This window comes from Diceros bicornis, chromosome 10 (genome assembly GCF_020826845.1).
Source record: "Diceros bicornis minor isolate mBicDic1 chromosome 10, mDicBic1.mat.cur, whole genome shotgun sequence".
In the NCBI taxonomy this organism is placed as follows: domain Eukaryota; kingdom Metazoa; phylum Chordata; class Mammalia; order Perissodactyla; family Rhinocerotidae; genus Diceros; species Diceros bicornis.
The window spans coordinates 73,915,350-73,937,816 of record NC_080749.1 but is presented as its reverse complement, the minus strand read 5'-3'; the positions used below and the strand labels follow the sequence as shown (position 1 = coordinate 73,937,816).

Below are 22,467 nucleotides of genomic sequence, written 5' to 3'. Positions count from 1 at the left end.
ATCATCTGACATGCTTGCTTTGGTTAATTAAGATCTAAGCAGTGAAGGAAATTGACAAGACAATTTTAGGAATTCATTTGGCCAGGAGTAACCTGTGGAAAGGAGCAGAATATGTCTGTACTTTCATTGCATTAGGGATCCAAATACCAGTCATCCAATGCCCTGAGCTCCTTCCTTCCCATCAAGATTGCACACCAGTCCCTTGAGGGACTCCTACAAAACTCCATGATTCAAGTTGGCTATGATAGCACTCCAAACACCAAAATGTAAGACTTTAATTTGGCAAATGTATTGAGAACCTTAACAATATCATTGATCTTTGATCCAGGGATTCCCCTTCTAGAACACTATCATAAGAAAATATTCTGAAGCACAAAGTTTTTGTATACAGTGCTATTTATAATATTGAGAACAGGAAACAATAAAAATATGAAATAATAGAGCACTGGTTAAAAAAATTTAGGGAACATTGATATGATAGACTATTATGCAGTAATTAAAGGCATGTTTATTAGTTTTTAATAAAATGGGGAAATACTTATGCTATAATGTCCAGCAAAAGAATTAGGATGCAAAATTAGATATATTGTTTAGTCTCAACTGTGTATAGAAAAAGATGAATAAAAAATATTGAAGAGAAAAATATAATTTATTCAACAAATAATTATCATACATATATTGTTTTGTGTCACTTTTCTATCAACTTATATATGGTATGAGTCAATTATGTAAAATATTTAGGGAGAGGGAGAGAGAGAAGGTTAAGAAAATCTAACTAGAGGTAGTTTTCCCTTCAGTTAAAAGATAAAGTGAGGTGTATCAAAAATTTTAAGAGTTTATTTGAGTAAAAATCTGTTAGAATCAGGCAGTGCCAAACTGGAGGTGGTTAGGAGTGCTCAGCCACCAGGAGCCAGGAGAAGACCTATAGGGAGAGAGCGAAGAGTGGAAGCAAAGGAAGGAAACGGGCTGGCAGCAGCATAAAGCCTAGTTGGCTGTGGTTGGCTGTCCTTAGCACTTTGATTCCATAACCTTGAGGCATTTACAGGCTTAGATTTTGGTTTGCTGATGTAGCCACCACGGCATTTGAGCCACCTCAGTCTAGTGGCCTCCTTGTTTCGTTAATTTAACATTTGTTTATTCTTTCCTATATTTTCCACATGTCCTACAAGAAGCATGAGTTACTTTTATAATTGAAAATACAGTAACCATTTAAATAACTACAACTGGAAGTGCTTTTTCTCTGGTGTCTCAGACGGATATACTTCACTGCCGTCATACTTGGGCATACAATGTATCCCAGACCAGGTGGGGAGCCCTGAGCGGGACTATGGCTAAGGAGTATGAAAGCAGGCAGGGTGACCAGACAGACCCACCAATTAAGACCTTCCCACAGTCATCCAATTATTTTTATGGCATCATTTCCTTATACTCAGAAGACAAAAATAATTTTATAGGTAGCTAGGAACAGCAGCAATCTAGAAGGCTGAAAGAATTGGAGGGTTGAAGGTTTATAGTCAATATTTAAACTAACGTGGAATCTTTTTCTGATTTTACTGCAGTGTTGCTAGAAAATGTTGGAGAAGAACTAGATCCGATCCTGGAACCTCTTCTACTAAAGCAGACCTTTAAGCAAGGTGGGAGTACATGTATCCGACTCGGGGATTCCACCATTGAGTATGCACCAGACTTCCGCTTCTATATTACCACCAAGCTAAGAAATCCTCATTATCTTCCCGAAACATCAGTAAAGGCCAGTATCTAAAATGAATGTTTCTTTATCAAATTTTATCATTAATGACTGCATTTTCCTCCTGAGCCATAAGAAGAACAGGTCTTCCTAAGAAAAATGGATTTTGTCCTTGCATTTCCTGAAATTACTATGATAATTTCCAAATGTTGCTTTTGTGTGTGCATGTAAGTAATAAAAGAGCCTTCAGTATGCAGTGAAAAAAGACCATGAGAATCTAATTTTTACAATTGATATTATTCTTAGATTTTCATTGTTAAAAATAGATGACATATATGCAAATTCTTTCTTTGTAATAAATGATAATATGCTAATTCTTGGAATTGGAATTTATGAACAGAACTCCATTCTTCTTTCTCAGAATAAGGTTGCTGCTATCTGATTTTATATAATTACTTGAAAGAACCATTTTCGATGACTGGTTCTTTTAAAATACTAAAAATCCCTTTAAAGAGTAAAGTTAGTTGAAAGTTTTAGTCAATGACTAAAATGACTTGAAACGTTGATCTGCAACTGAGTCCTGAAGGTTGTTCCATTTTTTATTCCCAATTCTTAGTCTTTGTTGGCACTCAATAAATGTTTGTGAAACAAGCAAAATGAGTGAGTGAGGGAGGAAGGGATAGCTTTCATTTACAGAAGCTAGCAGGAGAGGACATTAAGAAATATTGATTCAGATTTTGAAAGTTACATATAGAGACAAGATTTATCCAGGGAGTTTAAACGCTGTCCTTTATTGGAGATTTTTAAATTAACATAGACATCTGTCTGCAGAGAGGCAGAGGAAGCGCTAAGATGATGTAATTCATTCCCTTCAAGATGAATGAACATGGTCCCTGCTCTCAAGAGGTTTACATTGTAAATGATGTGTGGGTAAAGTGACCTTACTTATGACTAGGAAGACAGAGAGGAGCTCAGAGTTGGGCACACACCTTAGACTGGACATTCAGGGGTGCCAGAAAGACTAGGGGAAGGTGGGGCGTCCCTTGAGCTTAGTTTTAAAAACACAATGTTAAAATATGGAAATCCTTGGCCACTGTTTTTAATTAATTAAAATACAATATGTTGTCTAAACATCTAAAAGTTGTGTATCTATATACCTATTGGGAAAGGCAGTATCCAGTAGTAGTTAAGAGCGTGGATTCTGTAGCCAGACAATCTCGGTTCGTATCCCAGCTCTATCACTTGCCAGTCGTGTGACAGTGGCCGTGTCATCTAACGTCTTTGTGCCTCAATTCCCTAGTTTGTGTGGGAATAATAAACACCTCTATCTCATAGTGTGATGTGAAGACTAAATAAATTAATCTATGTAAAATGTTTAGAATAACCCAGCACATAGTGTTATATGAGTGTTAACTATTAGCATCATTATTAACTTTTAAATATAAGCGAGAAAGAACGAAACATAAAAGAAAATGATAAAATCCCAAAGCTGTGTTACGAAAAAAAATTTTTTTAAATAAATGACATGGAAAACCTTTTTTGCTTTTCAATAAAATCTATGAAAATATCACAAATAACATAATTCTTTGTTCACTAATAACTAGTTATAGTAGAAGTCATAAACCACTGTGGGGAGGAAACTATCTATGATTCAGTATCGAAATCCTTCAGATTCCTAGAGGGTCTGGCTGCTTCATTATTTTTAATTGCTGGGATTGATTAAACAGGGATTAGAAAACATGGTGAGGCAGTTACTTGCTTTCATTTACAAATTAAAATACTTCTTCTTGACCCTATTTTTAGGATCTTTTATGTACCTTTGCTTTCAAAAGCCCCCAAGGGGTGATATCATGCTGCTATTATGCTTTAGACTCTAAATGAAAATAAAATTATGAAACCATATTTGTATGATTTTAAATGTTTATTTGTGAGCGAGTGGCTAGATTTGCAAAATCTTGACCTTGAAGGATGGAGCAATAATGGCACATGAATGAATACCTCTTTGTATCTGAATACAATGAGGTGCAAGTCGTAAAACACTCGTTTCACTAAACACTGGGACTGTGGTCTTGGGATTAGAGCAAATGTAACCTGTGCGCTTGGCTTCTTGTGCCAACAGGGAGAATCTCTTGAAAGCTTTAATTATAATTTTCCCATGAATAAATGCCAAAGCAGTAGAGAATTACATAACAACATTTAATGAGTTTTTTGAATTGCTCAATTTCAAGAATTGTTTATTATCTCATCTAAATTTACGATTATGCCGCTGTAATCTATACGTGGTGGCATCCCAGGCCCACCACGGGGCAGGTGAGGGGGGCGAGTCGAGCCCAGAGGACAGCACCAGGAGAAGGTACCCGGGTTTGGGCGGAGGAGGGAGTCGCCTTCCTGGGGTTGCCAGACGAAGCTGTTTTACACTTCCTGATCACAGCTAGGAAATTGTCTTACAAAAACAAAATTTCTCTGTTCCTGCAGAAGAAATATTCTCTTACTAGGAAAGGCAGGGAAACACAAGGTCTCCCAGTCAGCAGGCAGAGCTGAAGCCCAGGCGGACGCTTCATGGTCAGTGTGTACAGGGTCCCACAGCCAGCTCAGCGTAGCTAAAACGAAAGGCACGTGAAAGGCAGGAGTGGGAGGTCGTGCTCAAGACATGGTGCAGACCTTAACTCAAGACAGGAGGGCAGGCAGACAGCAAAATAGCTGTTAGAAAAAGGGGAGGGTGTTTCAAATTCAGCCAAGGTCAAGTAAGTGTTTATTAGCTTATGGGTTCACTGGTAACCAGAGCCAGCAAGTTTCTATAGTTTATTTTGTGAACATTGATGGGTGTGCAGAGGCCGGGTAAAAGCGGATTGTAGAGGGCTGAAGAATGAAATGAGGTGGAGACACAAGGCATATATAAATCACATTTTCAACAAGTAGGCACAAAGAGAGATTGTGTGCCTTCAATGAAGACACAGTGAGAGATGGTTCCATAGCTGAAAGGGATTGTGAGAGCAAGAGAATGATTTATTTGTCTGTTGTTCGCTTTTTAAAAGGAGAGACCTGAGCATGATTACTTTCTCACTCATGGGAACGAACCAAGAGAGGGGGAGTTTTAAGACGTAGGCAACCAAGGGAGACCTGCTGGTGAGAACCGTTAGGTACCGGGATGAGGCGTTTGTTAGACTGCGTCTTGATGGACGCCGTCGACGTGTACATTCCTTAGTTCACAATAGTGGCTCATGATTATGCTGTAAATACCGTATTGCAATGTGATTGTATTATGAGATGCAATACGATGATCAGATTGTAAGTAACACATATACTTTTCTCATGACAAGTAATCACAGTGTTCTTTTTTCTCTTATTCACTCTCTGAGATTTCCTTTATTTTTTTGACACGACTAGGATCCTTAAGATATAAATCAGCTAGTCCAACCGCTATGAAGGATGGCTTCCAACCTGATTCTAATTGGTTTGGGGATTAAATAGTTGTCAGAAATTGGACCAGTTTGAAATAAGAATAAATTGATCACCAAACAAAACCCTTTGAAGTATTACATTTATGACTATGAGAAACCTTAGTGGGTTTTTAAGCCCCAATCAAGCTTGCCTATATCTTTAATCAGAGTCCCTACAAATTCTACTTTTCACACATACTACTGTAGGAAATAGAGTAAGGTCAGAACTTGAAGCATATGAGCACAGGCTTTCTTGATAGAAATAATGATGTGATTTTTGTATATTTGTTCATTTATAGGTAACACTATTAAACTTCATGATAACTTCTGAGGGAATGCAAGATCAGCTTTTGGGAATTGTGGTGGCACGAGAAAGGCCCGACCTTGAAGAAGAAAAGCAAGCCTTAATATTACAAGGAGCTGAAAACAAAAGGTTTTAAATGTTATAAAACAGAATTATTTTAGTCATTTCAAGATCACTTAGAATGAATTAAAGTACATTTGAAAGATCTGTTTTGGGCCAGCCCTGGTGGCCTAGTGATTAAGTTCAGCGTGCTCTGCTTTGGCGGCCCTGGTTCAGTTCGTGGGCACAGACCTACACCACTTGTCTGTCAGTGGCCATGCTGTGGAGGTGGCTCACATACAAAACAGAGGAAGTTGGCAACAGATGTTAGCTCAGGATGAATCTTCCTCAGCAAAAAAATTAAATAAATAAAATAAAAATTAAAGGTCTATTTTTTTAGATTTAATAAACTGGGAAGATTTAAGAGGAAAATGTAAGGTATTACAATGCCTCTATGTAAATTTGGAAAATTGCATTATACCATGTATTTTTACATGCAAGTTCTTAGGCTCTGGAAGACCTAGAAGGTTTGCCACAAGTCAAGGCAATGTATTTTCAACTATTCAACAAAGTTGTAACGCTAAAGTTTTAGTATTCATTATGTAACCGAGGTTACCTGTTTTCACTGGAGCACAAGCTGAATGAATATGTTGCATCCCACTTTCTGCTCATTATATCTATATAGTAGGTAGAAAGGGTAAAGCTCTATAAGTCATGAAAAGTTTCAGAAAATAAATGGAGTAATTTATTCTTTCTGTTCACTCGGGCCTGAGATGCTTGATGGCAGAGTAGATTGGCTTACCGTCTCGCTCTCTAGTTACCACGTAAATGATCATTAGAAAGAGAAGCAGAGCAGCAAGACCTCTCTTTTTGACATTTTGCAAGATCAGAAATTAATTATACAGCATCACTGTTCCGTATATTTGTCACAATGTGATGCGTTTCTTTAGGTTACAAGCTCTTTGTTTCTTATAAAAGAATGTACACGTGAAGTGATTTTAGATTTCTTTTTCTTCTGAGAAAATTGTGTTTTATTCCAGGCAGTTAAAAGAAATAGAAGACAAGATTTTAGAAGTTCTTTCATCTTCGGAAGGCAATATATTAGAAGATGAAACTGCTATTAAGATATTATCTTCCTCCAAGGCTTTGGCTAATGAGATTTCTCAAAAGCAGGAAGTAGCGGAAGAGACAGAGAAAAAGATTGATACCACCCGCATGGGCTATCGTCCTATTGCCGTCCATTCCACCATCCTGTTTTTCTCTATTGCTGATTTAGCTAACATTGAGCCCATGTACCAATACTCACTGACTTGGTTTATTAACCTTTTCATCCTGTCTATTGAAAATTCAGAGAAGTCAGAAATTTTAGCAAAAAGGTATGTAAATGAAATACTAATTAATACTAATACTAACTAATTAATGCATGAAAATTAAATAGTAGTTGGTGGCTTTCATTGTTGTTTCAGAATGGTGTGAGCATTACAGTCACATAGCTAAAATGAACTTGATTAATCATTGTACCAGAAATAAATTTGAGAGTTGGAAATTGAACAGATGTGACCAAATTCAGGCTGCCAGGAAATTGTTTACAGAGATACAGGATTATACTGTAATTCTAAAAACAGGAAACATTTACCTCTGTGTATCATTTGCAAAATGTGTTTGTGATTGGAGGTATGGAAAGAGTGATTAATACCCCTAAAAGACATGACTCTTGCCCTGTGTAAGCTTGCATTACAAAAGTTACAAATTCACATTTTGATATACACATATAAAAAATTTGTCAAGTAACAGAGTTAAAAAATACTCTGTTGCAATTGTTATTGTTATTTACGTAAAATAACTTATTTTACTGTTGGCTCTTACAATAAGTAATGGAATTAAGACTTTACTTAATAGTAAGTCTGAGAGAATAAAGTTTCATTTTATTTGTTATCAGTGAGAAATTTTAGATTGGTATTAAAACATGTTTTTAATAGAGTCTAACATGAAATTACTTCTTGAACAAAGAAAATAATTAATTGCAACCTTTGCCCTTTATAATGTTATTGATCAATATGCAGCTAGATACTTTAGTTTCCTGACTGTTTGTACCCACAAAGGAAACTCAATACTTATCACAGTTAAGAATTATATTTTAGAAATCCAAAATGCTAATCTTTTGAAATCTGAATTGAATTCCTTTCATTTATCATAATTTTACTAAATTTTGAATATTCTTAGACTGAGCAGTTTTTCCTCAGTATCATTCATTATTTTAAGCTTGACTATGAGACTGGTAAAAGTGTAAGACCAACACTTGGCTTAGCAAACAATTTTTCAGACGTGTGCTATAAGAAAGGGAAGAGAGGGAGGGAGGGGGTCTCTTTAGGGAGGAAAGGCGTTATGGTAGAGTGTAAAGTTTGTTTTTATATTATCGTATTTGAAAATGTTTAGTTTATTTCTCTATTTCTTCCAGTGTCTGAAATTTTCAAGGTTAGCAGGGATTACTGAAATACAGAAAACAAAATTTTAAGTGACCTGTCTTAGAAAAGTTCCCAGCTGTTTGCATTATGTTAGTTAATTGAACAAGCATGTCTGGTTTTCACACTAGATTCTGAGTTTCCTGAGGCAAGGATTTTTGTTTTAATATTCCCAGAACTTATCACAGTGCCAATCATGTGAAGCCACACAGTCAATGACGTTCTGCTTTTCACTGCAGTTCTTAATTTCTACCTTGGTTAAAGCAATAACCACCAGAACGTTATCATCTTAACTAGTTTAAAATCAAGGTATTTTCTGGAGTCTAGAGGAGAACATTTCTTTGCTCTGTCACTTACAGACATATTTTGTGTACAAGATTTAAAAATTAGAACAATTTTATGCTTTAAAAATGATTGGTTCCTTTATTATCTCTTGTTATATCAAATTAGAACTCACCCACAGATATGACATTGTTTCTTCATAACTGTGGTAGAATCCCTTACAATTTATAGAAAATCAAATCCTTTTACCCAGCTGTGACTGGGATAAAATCTAGAAAACAAAATATGCCTTTTACTTTTTAATTAAAATCCTTTAATTTAGAAACAATGAAAATCATTTTTGTGACTACAATGATCCTAAAAGTATAATTCTGGAACCAAAGAGTAAGTAGAGAAAATGTTCTTGAAAACTTTCATTGAAGTTATTAATATACATACAGAAACATGCAGAAATCAGAAGTGTTTACTCAATGAATTTTCATTAAGCAAGCATACCTGTGTAACTAGCACCCAGATCAAGACATAGAACATTATCAACAGCCTGGAAACCCCACTTCGTGTCCCCTTCTAGTGACTAACCTTCTCCCCTAAGGTAATCACTGTCCTGATGTCCAACGCCATAGGTTAGTTTCGCCTGTTTGAGATCGTCATATAAATGGAATCACACAGTATGTGCTCTTTTGTGTTGGCGTCTTGCACTCAACATTGTGTTTGTGAAATTCATATTGTTTCGTGCAATGGTTTATTCCCTCTCATTGATAAATAGTATTCCATTGTGCTAGTACATTGTTGAGGAAGTCTAAAAGCAAAATTATCTCTCAAAGCCAGAAATTTTCTCCACAAAGGTAGTAGAGAAAGAAAATATTTGTATTATTGACTAAGCATTAAACCAGAATGTGAGGCAAATCACAGGCAATCCACTAGGAGATTCAGAGACAGAAATCTCACCCTAACTATATCTGCTAATGGAGGTGACCATCTGTTAGCAAACTGGCTTTATCCAGAGGAAACACAAACATCTCTCATCTTTATGTCAGGAGGTAGTTTTGCAACTTGGAGCCAGGTCCCCACTGAGGTTATGCTCCTACCCTCCCACAGAAACTGGGAGAGAGGGGCGCTATCTCCCCTGGCATTTACGTTTCAAAGAGATGGCTCCCAGGGCATTGAGAAAGACAGTCCTGGGCCATAAAGCTGACAAAAGACCCAGCTAGTTTTCAAAATGATTTATATATATTTCAGAGAGAGAAGAAAGTACTTATAATTTTAAGTTTTCAAAAGTAAATGCTCTAAGAAAAAGAGGGGAGAGAAATCTCTTTCCTTATTTTCAATAGGGAAAATTAAGCCTCTTATTTTTAACTTTTATTTGTCCTTACACTGTACCACAAATTATTTGTTCATTCTACTGTTGAGGACATTTGGGTAGCTTCCATTTTGGGGCTATTATAAAATTTTGCTGCCTTGAACATTCTTGTACTTGGCTTTTGTACACATTTCTAGTAGGTACACATCCAGGAGTAGAATTGATGATCACAGAGTACGCATATGTTCCGTTTCAGTAAATACTGCCAAATAGAATTCCCAAGTGGCTACAGCAAAAGAGAATCTTTTAGCCAGTCTTGTTTAATCTTTTTATTTCCTTCTTTCGTAAAAGAAGAGTTTCCAGTTAAGAAGCTAGTTCCCATTTCAGAAAATAAGATAGAATGAGTTCTAATAAGAATCATTTGTTTATCTGTGAATCATTGATAAACATCAGATAACCTGTAGACTTTAATCAGCTATTGGACTATAGCTATACCAAGGGCATAGAAAGCATGTAACTATTAACACCAGACTACTGAATTGTTTTAGAATCTTAATATTGGTCTAAAATTATCTCTCATATCCTTTACTCAGAGTTAAAAAGGTATTTCATTTTTGTTTGTCTTCCAATGGTGATTATCCATAATAATTATCCTTGAGCTATGACACCAAACATACATTATGTTATGACTACTGTGGTATATTCTGTGAAATAGCCTTAAAAATTTAAATCATCTGTTTTTTATAAAATTTTTAATGCATCAGAATTTATTATAGCAAAATAAATAAATAACTTTAGCAAAAAAAATACATAAGTACACAAACAAAAATCTAATTAGGATATAGCTTTGTTACAGGGACCAAATGGAAATCTTGTGCTTTCTCTCTCTCTGTCTCTAGGAAACACATGTAAGGACACACACACACACACACACACACACACACAGAGTTTTTTTCCTTCCACTAGGAAGGAAAAATCAAGATCATTTTCCCCATGTTATTAAATCCTCTTCTGAAACATAATTTTTAGTAGCTGCACACTATACCATTTTATGAATATACCATAATTTTCTCATTGTTAAGACTCGTAAGTAGTCTCCAGCTTTTGTATTATAAATAATGCTGCAGTAAATATAAATGTCCACATCATTGATTATTTCCTTAGGCTAGAAATCCAAAATTAGGACAAAAGTGTTCACTTCTTTCAGACTCCTGATATAAATTCCTTTCCTGAAAGGTTATTCAAATGTACACTTCCATTGGAGGAACGTGAATGATCTTATATCACTGTATCACACATCAGCATTGAGAGTGATAATTTTTATCGTCTTTTTCCCTGTAACAGTAATGAGACTGAACTTGAATTTCTAATATGATTGGCCCTTATAATTTTCCCTTTGATCTTCCTATCTGCAAGAGGAAATTTGTCTTAAAGTGCAGAAATTTTTATTTTATTATAGAAAGAGCAAATCTGAGTCACCCTGTATTAATTGTACAGTTACAGATGAGGCAAATTAAATGCCAGTGTGAAAAGACCATCTTTTAGCATAGAAATGGGGACAGGAATAGTATGATTATTTTAAATCTTCCAAGAATTCAACTATATTTCAGCAACTAGTTTCAAGGTCCTCTCTACCAAGCCCCTTTTCAGAGTTCTCAACTAGAAATATAATACATCAATTTGTTGTGATTCTCTTTATGAGAGTGCTGGCAGAGGTTAAAATAGTTAAAGAAATAGGCAGGTAGGAAAAAAAATAGAGCTAGGATGATCGATAGCCTAGGATATCCATCTGGAAATACCCAAAATATGGTTGTACTGGTAGGTTTTTTTTTTTTCTAGACACATTTAGAAACACCAATGTAATTTTCTTAATCATAATCAAACTATGCTAATTTTTCCTTCAGATAAATTGATCTGCTTAGAGAGTTTGGGCCATTAATCCGTGTCAATCATTAGCTGTCTACAAATGTTTTTAGCCAGGTGTTTATTTCTATTATAACTATTATAACCTGTATAATATAAATATTTTTAAAATTTTTATTTTGATGATAGTTTCTTTCCCTTATGAGATAATTAAGTGAAAATGCTTAAGGTGTTATATTCATGTTAAGAATTATTATGAAGGCCCAGCCCTGTGGCCGAGTGGTTCAAGTTCTGTGCGCTCTGCTTCGGTGGCCTGGGTTCACCTGTTCAGGTCCCAGGCACAGACCTACTCCACTCACCAGCCATGCTGTGGTGGTGTCCCACGTATAAAGTAGAGGAAGACTGGCACAGATGTTAGTTCAGGGCTAATCTTCCTCAGGAAAAAAAAAAAAGGAGTTATGAATACAGATCATACTTGTTAGCACTTACTAGAAAGTTGTTAGTTGCCAATATTGTAATTATCCATATGTCTTTGTTTCATCTGCGTGGTAAATAAAAATGTAGTTTATCCAGCCTTCTGATTTCCCCAGCTTTTATGGATTTAAGAGCAGAGTAACACACTACTATCTTAATTCAATAAAGGAGCTATTAATTTTCGTCTGTTCATTTAAAATATAATAGAGAACACTTGGAAGTATTTTGGAATAAGGAAGTCAAATTTCACCCCAAGAAATGTTTTATAGTTAAAAATGGTCCACAAACCTTTAAATGTAATAGATTAATAAATCACGTGTTGACTTTTCTAAAAGGAAGATTACGTTTTTAAAAAAATCAGTCGACAGTAGAATGCAGTTCTACTGAAGTGTTCCTACGTTGCGTAGCTCTCAAATTGGTGCACCCAGTTAATGAGGATCCTTGATTGTTTTGGGGAGTAATTAACCAGAAAACTTATTAGAAGAACATACATCTAAATGGTTTATAATAATTTTCCTTAAGAGCATTTTCTTTAAAGTATAATGCATTTTTATTAACTTACTTTTCTTTCTGTTGGCCCTTAGGCTTCAAATTCTCAAGGATCACTTTACTTATTCCCTCTATGTTAATGTCTGCCGGTCACTCTTTGAAAAAGATAAGCTCCTCTTTTCCTTTTGTCTGACTGTAAATCTGCTGCTACACGATCGTGCGGTCAGTACTGTTTTCATTTGTAGGAAAAAAAAACAAACCTGGATTAATATTGATTCATTAATTTAGTAATTTGTGTGGGAATATATAAAAAAGGCTTGTAATAGTTAACAATAATTATTATTATTATAGTTAAGACCAAGATATCACAACTAGACTGAGTTTCACAAAGGTGAAAAATAAATTAAGCACAGACTTCATTATGTAACTATTACTTAAACTTTTGTATGTTTTAGTTTAAAATAAATTAGTTTCTGTTAGACTCTCATATAAGTATGATTAGACATTTACTAAATATATTGATATATTTACACCAACTATAACAGTATAAATGGTAATGTTGTTAAGAACTTGTGCAAGTTGGTCAAATCTAACTATTTGGGCTGAACAATACCTTTCATAAAGTTTTACTGTGTTTTAAATCTATTCATTTAAAATATAGGAAGCACTTTGAGAATGAAAAAGAAATGTTGTCTAAATTCACTATTTTATACACTTATGTGTTTAAGATTTATTGATTTTATGTGGTGATGTATTTGTTGAATTCCGAAGAGGTGAAAGCTTCATTTTTGCATTTCTTGCAAAATTTCATAGCAGTACCTCTATATTTTATAGAAAATAACTGAAAACATAGCAGGTTGATGGCTTTCTGACTTCTGACAATTTTTAGACTCAATAGGACTCTAAGGCGTCATTTTGGAAAACGTGTATTCAAATAGAATATATTCAGATTTTCATGTTTAGATTAGTAATTCTAGAGGAAAATTATGAAAAAGCAGCTATTTTGAAAACTGGTTTTAATGGATACATTGGTTTCTTATGGATAAATGTTGAGCTATATCAGTAGCTGTAGAATTTCATAGGTATCATACTTGATGAAACTTGAAATCAACAGTCAATTTTTTAAAATGGCTCTCAGTTTGCTATGTATATGATGAACTCATTTCTGACTCTGTGCTGCTTTGTCTTCCGAAGATTAATAAAGCTGAGTGGAGATTTCTGCTAACTGGTGGCATTGGACTGGATAATCCTCATGCCAACCCTTGTACATGGCTGCCTCAAAAATCCTGGGATGAAATATGTCGACTGGATGATTTGCCTGCCTTCAAAACCATTCGTAGGGAGTTTATGAACCTAAAGGATGGGTGGAAAAAAGTATATGATAGTTTGGTATGTTTTTAACCCTCTTGCTTAGTCCAGAGTTTTTAAATGGAGAAAATAATGTTAAATAATTTGTTCTTCTCTTTGAATAAAAGCAAGATTTAAGTATGTTTTAAACGACTGGTCAGATGTTAAAATCAAAGTTTTGATGTATATTATCCCCACCTTCTAAATTGGTTCTGTTTGAACTTCTTTTCGAATTCCTTGAAATGTGTGCAGATGCAAAAAAGCTGCATGGTCCTTTAAAAATATCCTTTTTGAATTTCTATGCCACGTTTTTATTTATTATCAATTTAGAGTTGAGTGGTCATAATAGCAGATGAGTTAAAATTTTACAAATCAGCTATTATTTAGATTTTCTGAAAGCAGTATACAAGCTAATAAATATTTTTGTCGTTTGAGGAGAGGGAAAAACTAATAGTTCTCAAATAATTTTCATGAGACCCTGTCTTGCTAATTGGAGACTATTATTGTTAACACACACCATGATACTCACAGTTTCCCTTCTGGAATACATGGAAATTGTTGCCTTCCTCAATTTTCTTTAGCACAAGAGCTAATGTTTTGCCAATTCCCAGTTCATTTTTTCCATTCCTTTGTTTCTACTCTCTTGATATTCTGCTCTCCTTGGGTTTAATATGCAAGAGCTCTGTTTGGAGGAGGAGAGGAAGAGCCAGATATGTGGAGAATGCTTTTTATTTGGTTACGTGTTTGCTGTATTATACATGATAGTAAGATTGTGTCTGCACATGAATTCACATGTTTTGGGCTGGATCTCTTTTGGATCTCTCCTTGTAAGTAATAAAAATATGTTTCCTAGAGACAAATATGTTTTAGAAATTTTACTCACTATGCTGAAGCATGGAGATTTCTGATCTGAGACACCACATAGCCTTCACTGATGTTTCAAAGGTACACATATCTCCTTTTTTCCCAAGATTTGCCCCTCCTGCTGGGATCTTGATGCCGCTCTTCTTGTATATTTTTAATAGTTCTCTCTCTTCGCTTTACTCATACACATTCTCGAATATCCCTTTGTAAAGAAGATACAAAACAACTGTTCAAAACAAGAAATAACACAATAAATTTCAGTACAATGCCCTTCTTACTTTTTTTGTAATAAATGTTTATTTTTATAAATATATGATGAGAGTAGTTGGTAGGTTTTTAAAATGCTTTTGGAGAAATAATGGGAAAAAAGCTCCATACGCACATTAATTTTTTTCATAATGGGGATCATTTTGTCTATTGGTTAGTAGTCATATTGACATTAACCTGCTTAATTCGTGTCCTAGTTTTGATTCCTTCATGGTGTTTTAAATTTTCTTTTCATTCCTTATTTCATAACTTTGCGCCAATCTAATAAAATTTACATTAACATTCCTGACTTCATTTAGTCATTACATGTTTTCTCTAAAAATTGGTTTATAAGTCAAAATACTATTCCTTTTAGAAATAATCTCCAAAATAACACTGAATTATATCCACTGTAATTTTAGGAACCACACCATGAGGTTTTTCCTGACAATTGGGAAGATAGAGCAAATGAGTTTCAAAGGATGCTTATCATTCGTTGCTTGAGGCCAGACAAGGTAAAGGTGGGCTTTGAAAGCAGCTCAATAGTTCCAGTCTTTCCTCTCTCCACAGTCCAGCCAAACATGCATTTCCTTACGTAATCATAGGGGAGGACAAGGAGCCCAGGCGAAATAACCCCACTGCCGTCTAATGCAGCTATTTTTCAAAAAGTTTGTATATTTATTAAAATCACACTAAATTAGTAACTGACCAGATTATATTTTATAGTTTTATTTATTTTATGATTCTTCCTTTTAACTTATGCTTCCACAGTTCCTCACAATCTACTCCCTTTACGTGCTATAATCTCTCTCTCTCTCTTTTTTTTTTTTTTTTTTGGTGAGGAAGATTGTCTCTGAGCTAACATCTGTGCCAATCCTCCTCCATTTTTGTATATGGAATGCCACCACGACATGACTTGATGAGCGGTGTGTAGGTCCATGTCTGGGATCTGAACCCTCGAACCCTGGGCCGCAGAAGCAGAGCACGCAAACTTAACCGCTAAGCCACGGGGCCGGCCCCTGTAATCTCATTTTTATTCTTATTACTTTGATTAAATTAGTCAATGGTGTTAATATCAAGCTGATGTGCTAGATTTTTCTGGCTCCTTAAATGCTATTTTTAGAAATAGTTCTTTGTTGGCCTTTGGAAAGCTAGTAGAGTGTTGTTTTTAAGACATTCATCATTGCTGACTACAAAGGAAAATGTCAATCTGCTAGTTTTAATTTCTTTAAATAGTAAATTATATAACCAGCAAATCAGCTGACCTGTCATGTCAGAAAATTTCAGTACTCGTTCACATCCTCATTTGTGTTATTATACTCTATTTAAAAAAAAAACTTTTCATGTAAGTATAATGACCTGTATCCACAGAGATGCCCATATACTCTGAAAAATGTAGACATTAAGTATGTTGGAAAAAAAATCCTAGTTGTCCGTTATTAGTACTCAAGTTAAAGTAATATATAATTATTTCAAAACTTAACTGTACTCACAATTTGAGTCACTAAGGAATATAAGGCAATACTTCCATCCTAACAAAAAAAAAGCAGAACTTAGATGGTGAAAGCAATACATTTTTTAAAATATATTTTATACACATCAGTGATAATATGGGGTACAGGCATTCTTTCCTCTGTAAGCTGTAGTCTGTTCAATGAACACGTAATTCTTGCTTGACTTGGCAGTACACTCTTAGCCAGGGCCCAAGTATCCATTAGGCACAGTGCCCAGGGCCCACGACACTTTTAGGGGTCCATGGAAATGTTTTAATTTCTTTTAAAACAGAGACTATAATCCAGTCTGTATTATATTTGTAATTATACCAAAACAATTGTAAAATGTAATTTTTAATATTTTTTTATGGCGGAGGGGACCCATGAAGTGCCCAGGGCCCTTGATGGTCATAATGCTGCCCTGCGCTTAGGTGCTGGAAGGAACTACAGTTCTTGAGGCATCATTGTTAAATTGATGAAACATCCTCCCCCTTGGTAGCCCTTTTAGAAATGAATCTCCACTGAAACTTGAGTGTTAAGGCTCAGAAGTTTTCATTTCAAGTAATGAATATGGAAGAATATAAAATGCTTCAAACTTTTGCCTAATATGGCTTCCCCTTTTAAAAGCTTTTCATTAAAATTTTCAGATTTTCACTTTGTTTTCTAATCTAGACAAAGACTGTTATACTAGAATGACTCTGCACGTACCCTGGACCTCTCCCCTCAATATCTGAAAAACAAAGAAACCGCTGTTCATGTTTTATGTTAAGTTCAATGAACAGTGATTAATGAGCCATTTCCTAATTGCAGCAGTTTCATCTATAAATATCTTGTCCTCAGTTTTATGTTTGAAAAAATTTGACATTTTAATCTGAAAATACTTTGAGCTACCAAATAGATCAAATGTTTCTTTCCATATTTATTCTCTTTTTAAAGTGTATTTGAGAGAAGTGGGGAGTTAGATATTCAAGCTGAGGGGTTTTTGTTTGTTTTTAAATCAATTGAAGTTCAACTTACGGTTTCTTACTTCTCTCAGCTGCTCTGTCCAACACTCTAGCACCCTGTCGTGTAACGTTTTCCTGTATGTTTCCATATCGCCTTGGATAGGTGGACGAGTGTAGACATTAATGCTACTCACCCATATTCCTGGTTCTCCTCTCCTGCGCACACTCAAGCAGGGGGACTGTGACCATACACTTTGTTTTGGCCAATACAACATGAGCAGAAGTGTCAGGGCAGAAGCATTTAACTGCCAGTGTGAGGTTCTCCAGGGCACTCTCCCTGCCATCAGAACTGTGGGATCATGTGTTGACATTTAACGGCCCTTAGGAGGCTAGAGTGCTTAGCCAGCACACGGACGGTTAGTTTCCTTTGCAGGGACAAGAAATAAGCTTTTGTTGTGTTAAGCCACTGAGATCCGGAAATTGAGCATAACTCAGTTTATCCCAAGTGATGCAATCGGCTGGTTAGCATTATCTATACTACCACACCCTAGTCCTTAATATAAAAATAACTACTGGTATGCTCTGACATTATCCAGCAACCTCAGACCCTTCAATCTTGCTGTTACCAGGTGCTCCAGTTTCTAGTGGTGAATTGTTGATTTGGGAATCTATGTATTTTTAAATAATGTATGGCTTTATGCTTTTGAAAGAGTGGTTTCCCAAAGTAAAATGGTATAACACACGAGGGAAAGGAATAGCGCTATATGGAGCTGATATTTGGGCTGCACCATCTAGATTTTATTTCTTTGTCGTCTCTAAGATATGAGATAATATACGTCCACCAGGAAGATCAGCAAATGCTTGATCTCTAGCTTACAGTATACTTTGTCAGCACAATTTTTTTTGTCTTCTTTCCATGCTCTCCCCTCAAAACCAACTGCACCCAGTGGTAAGAAGCCACAAACGCCAGGTTTTCTGATGCTCTAGTTTGGAAAAATGCAGCAGATGCTCACTAAATCACCAGTAGGAAAAATGAGATGAGCTTGCACCTTCCTTTAGAATTTAACATTTTATAGTGTTTTATTGACAAAAGAAATGTATCAAATGGATAAATACTGGGGTGTGGAATGTTTTGAGTCCATTTACAAAATGTGGCTTCTGGCCACAGTTTTCTCCTTGTGAACTGTAAGCAAAAAGTAAGTTAATCAGCTTTCTTTTCAGCTTTCAATACGAAACTTGTCAAATGTAAGTTAATATGTTTTTCTGAGCTCAGATAAATCCTATAGGAACTTGCAATAAATAGAAAAACATAAAGGAAAGACCACAAACTTCTTTCCTGCCTTGGGTAGATGGTTGCCTAAATTAGTCTGTAATTTTTGTTACTGATAGATTTCATTTCACAAACCTAATGCTGGCATAATCAGATTGCAGAAGCAAACCTAATGCTACTGCCTTACAAACTGAATAACTAGCACAGCTTAATTTACCTTGGGAGTTACAGTTCAGCTTGCTTGCTTGGGAGCAAACAAGTCTTGTTCCGTTTTAACCTTAACAATGAAACACTGAATTCTGTGCTCACTGCCATGTGAGCACCCCTAACTTGGTCCTCCAGCTCTAGCAGAAGAATCACTTCACACCAGCCATGTCTGCACGTGTGTGGTGGCCTGAACCACTCTCAAAAGAGGGGCCATGTGTAAGTCACACTTAGGAAAAGTAAAACCTTGCACTTAAAAGCCACGTGCTTTCATTTTGTCTGTAAAACTATAATTTAGTGAAGAAGTCAGCCTTGGGAGGAAAGAGGTTATGAGAAAAAGTTTTGTTTTCTTTTGTTAGTTGTTGTTGTTAATCTAGTGAGAAAAGACCAGCTAAAGGAGAAGAGTAATGAGGAGAAGAGGAGGGGGCGAGGCTGGGATAGGCAGTTAGGATATTTTTAGTTTCCTGCAATAAGCTTGACATCTGTGCCCAATCAAAATGTCTGAACCATGAGATAACTGATCTAGAAATGAAATTCTATGTATAGGTGAATTTATCATTCTGTGACTTTTGTTTAGAATTTCTGTAATTAGAAACCCACCCTCACAAAAGGAGGCATCCTGAGCTTTTCTCCGTTCATGCGTTCAATAGATATTTATTGCACACGAACAATATATGAGTCATTTTGTTAGGTAGGTCCTTGCCAACATGGCACTTATAAATCTGTTGTTATTCTTCCATACCTTTTCCATATTTGAATGAACCTAGAGAAATATTGGGGAGGGATTAAAAAATCTAATTTAAGCCCAGATATTCCTTCACTGTCTCTCGGCTCCCTGCCCTCATACCCTCAGTGACACCCACACATTCACACCAGGATTGACACTTTTTAAGGCATTGTGACATGTCAATGATTTTTACTTACACGCCTTGTGTGAATAGATGTTCCAGAGAATACACAATTAAAGTTTGGAAATACTTGTAACTTTTTCCTGGAAGAAAGGAGGAGACCATCTTTTTGAAATACTTGGCATCTGAAAATTGTTCCTGCAATTTGCTGCAAGTTCAGAAATGTTATTTTCTGGTGGAATTGCTGACCTAATTTGTGTGTACACACAATTCGATCTTTGGATACGAGCAAGTGTCTAGTCTGAGTGATTCTGGGGCTTTTAAAAACTTCTTTGTATTCTTGTCACTCTATTACTCCTCTTTCTGGGATATGTTTACACAATCTGTTAGGCTAGACACAGGGAGACTGGTTTGTTAAACCTGTCTGTATCACTTATTTGGCTCACACTTGAGGCATGATTAGCTGGGGCCATTGTCCAGTGATAACAGGTGTAGACCCTTCACCAGAAGGAAGGAGTGATGTGTCTGAGGCTGTACATCAGCTGCACTGATTAATACAATTCCATTCCCACACTGATGCCTGTTAGGGACCCCCAAGCCACAGAGTCCTGCTCTTTCTCAGACAGGCCCCCAGAAAATGCGTAGGTGTGCTACCAGAAATTTTATGCAATATAGTTTTGCCTGTTTCCCAGGAGAATGACTTGTTTCTCCTTCAAGTACTTTTCTTTGTCTTTCTTTCTGTTTTTTTCCAAGCTATATCAATTCTTTCTTGATGGTATAGTATTGTATAAATCATATTAAAATTTCTGCTTTTGAGTTGTAGACTTTTGGAACATGGTCAGTGTTTTAAAATGTAAGTTAAAGAGTTAAGATTTCTTGAGCCAGCCCTGATGGCCTAGAGGTTAAAGTTCAGAGCACTCTGCTTCAGTGGCCTGAGTTGGTTCCTGGTGCGGAACCACACCACTTGTCTGTCAGTAGCCGTGCTGTGGCGGTGGCTCATGTAGAAGAACCAGAACAACTTACAACTATACACAACTATGTACCAGGGCTTTGGTGGGGGGAAAGGAAGGCAAAAGGAGGAAGACTGGCAACAGATGTTAGCTTAGGGCAAATCTTTTCCTGCAAAAAAAAAGAGAGTTAAGTTTTCTTATATTCTTCCTTCACTTTGTGTTGAATACCACTCACCTTTTGTTATTTAAATAATTTATAATTTTTTTCTATCTAAAAGACATTTCTATAAAGTGATGCCTTTGACTCTCCACCAACATTAATGATTAATTAACTAACTAAGCTAATGTAGCTAGAGTCCTTTGTTTTCAAACACCTTTGAATCTGAATTTTTTAAGGTTTTAGGCAGATTTTGAATATTCTTTCAAAGATATTCTTGTTCCTTTCTAGATTATTCCAATGCTGCAAGAATTTATCATCAACAGATTGGGGCGCATGTTCATTGAGCCACCCCCCTTCGACTTATCCAAGGCGTTTGCAGACAGTAACTGCTGCTCCCCGCTGATTTTCATGCTCTCTCCTGGAGCGGACCCCATGGCTGCCCTTCTAAAATTTGCTGATGACCAGGTATCTTAAAATGGAGGAGTTTGTCTGATATTATTAAAATAAATAAATAGAGGATTTGCCAGCTAAACTTTTTTTAAAAAGCAATACTTGCTTATCCTAAGGGAGAAGAGAAAGGTCAAAATTTATCACTCACCTACCCCTTGAAAGACTTGGGGCTCCAGAGGTTGACAGAGTCCCAAGAAAGTGATACTTAGATGGCAGCACAACAGTAAAAATAGCTCTTTATGCAAATTATAAAACAAGAATTTGGGTTTGGGGACACTTGCTTTTATTTTAGGGGAATGGGGAGGACTCTGGACCCTGGGGAGAACCTTCTCTGATCCTGCCCATTCTCATAATCTCTAGAGGGAGATCTTCTTGACTTTCCAGAATAATCATATATTACAGTCACTTTGCCAGGTTAGAACATAGTCTAGTATTTATGTTTTTAGGTTTTAAAAATTATTCAAATGAATTTAGTGTAAATTTTCTTACATCATTCAACCCAGAACAGGAAAATAATAATAAACAGATGATTGGGCATTTTTGAGTTGATTTTTTTCCCTTTTGGTCTAATCAAAATAACATTTTGTGGTAATAATACTGATATTTCTAAAATCACCACCACCACTTTTATTGAGTGCTTTATATACACTATTAATTTTGCTAGACCTTGTTATACACATTTTCTCTTTTAATTTTTACAGCAGTCCTGTGAGGTAAATGGTGGCATCTGCAGTTTACAGAGAGGGATACTAAAGCATGGAGAGGTTAAGTGGGCTCTCAAAGATAACATAGCTAATTGGTTGAAATATTCTTTACTAAGCCAATTTATATTTTAATACCCCATGTTTTTTGCATTGAGTGTAATTCTTAGATACCGGAGGATTGAATATGTAACATAGTACTCACCATTGGTTAAAGAAGTGCTGGAACATGGCTGTCATCATTGAAGGAGATGAGGTTGAGATCACGCAGGGCCTTGTAGGCTTCTTTAAGGACTTTGAGTAAGATGGGATGATGTGGTAGGGTTTTAAGCAATAAGGTGGCATGATCTGATCTGTAATTTATAAAGCTCATTCTAGCTAGAGTGAGGAGAATTGACCTGAGTGGTGCAACGTGGAAGCAGGGCACTGGTCAGAGGGGCTGTGGGAAGGCCAGGAAGAGCAGTGGTGGATGGGACTGTGGGTAGAGTGGAAGTGGTGGAGATGGCTGGAAGTTTCCATTTATGTGGGACTCAATCTCTCCAAATCAGCTTGACCTTTCCAACCCTTTGAGACCTTCCTGGTTCCTCTCCATTTATCTTCCCACGTTGTATAATCTGATTATTCTCTGGCCTCTGTGTAGGACTGCTCAA

General features: G+C 36.0%; 1 protein-coding gene across 1 annotated transcript in view; it reads left to right on the top strand.

Annotated features, from left to right (window-relative positions):
- The window catches only part of DNAH7 (dynein axonemal heavy chain 7), a 224,376-nt gene that overhangs the window by 166,862 nt on the left and 35,047 nt on the right, over positions 1–22,467 (top strand). The window contains exons 49-55 of the mRNA XM_058548598.1: positions 1,560–1,750; positions 5,427–5,560; positions 6,511–6,846; positions 12,436–12,562; positions 13,535–13,729; positions 15,220–15,312; positions 20,955–21,131. Of these exons, the coding sequence (XP_058404581.1) occupies positions 1,560–1,750; positions 5,427–5,560; positions 6,511–6,846; positions 12,436–12,562; positions 13,535–13,729; positions 15,220–15,312; positions 20,955–21,131 (1,253 nt within the window). The remainder of the gene's footprint in view (positions 1–1,559; positions 1,751–5,426; positions 5,561–6,510; positions 6,847–12,435; positions 12,563–13,534; positions 13,730–15,219; positions 15,313–20,954; positions 21,132–22,467) is intronic.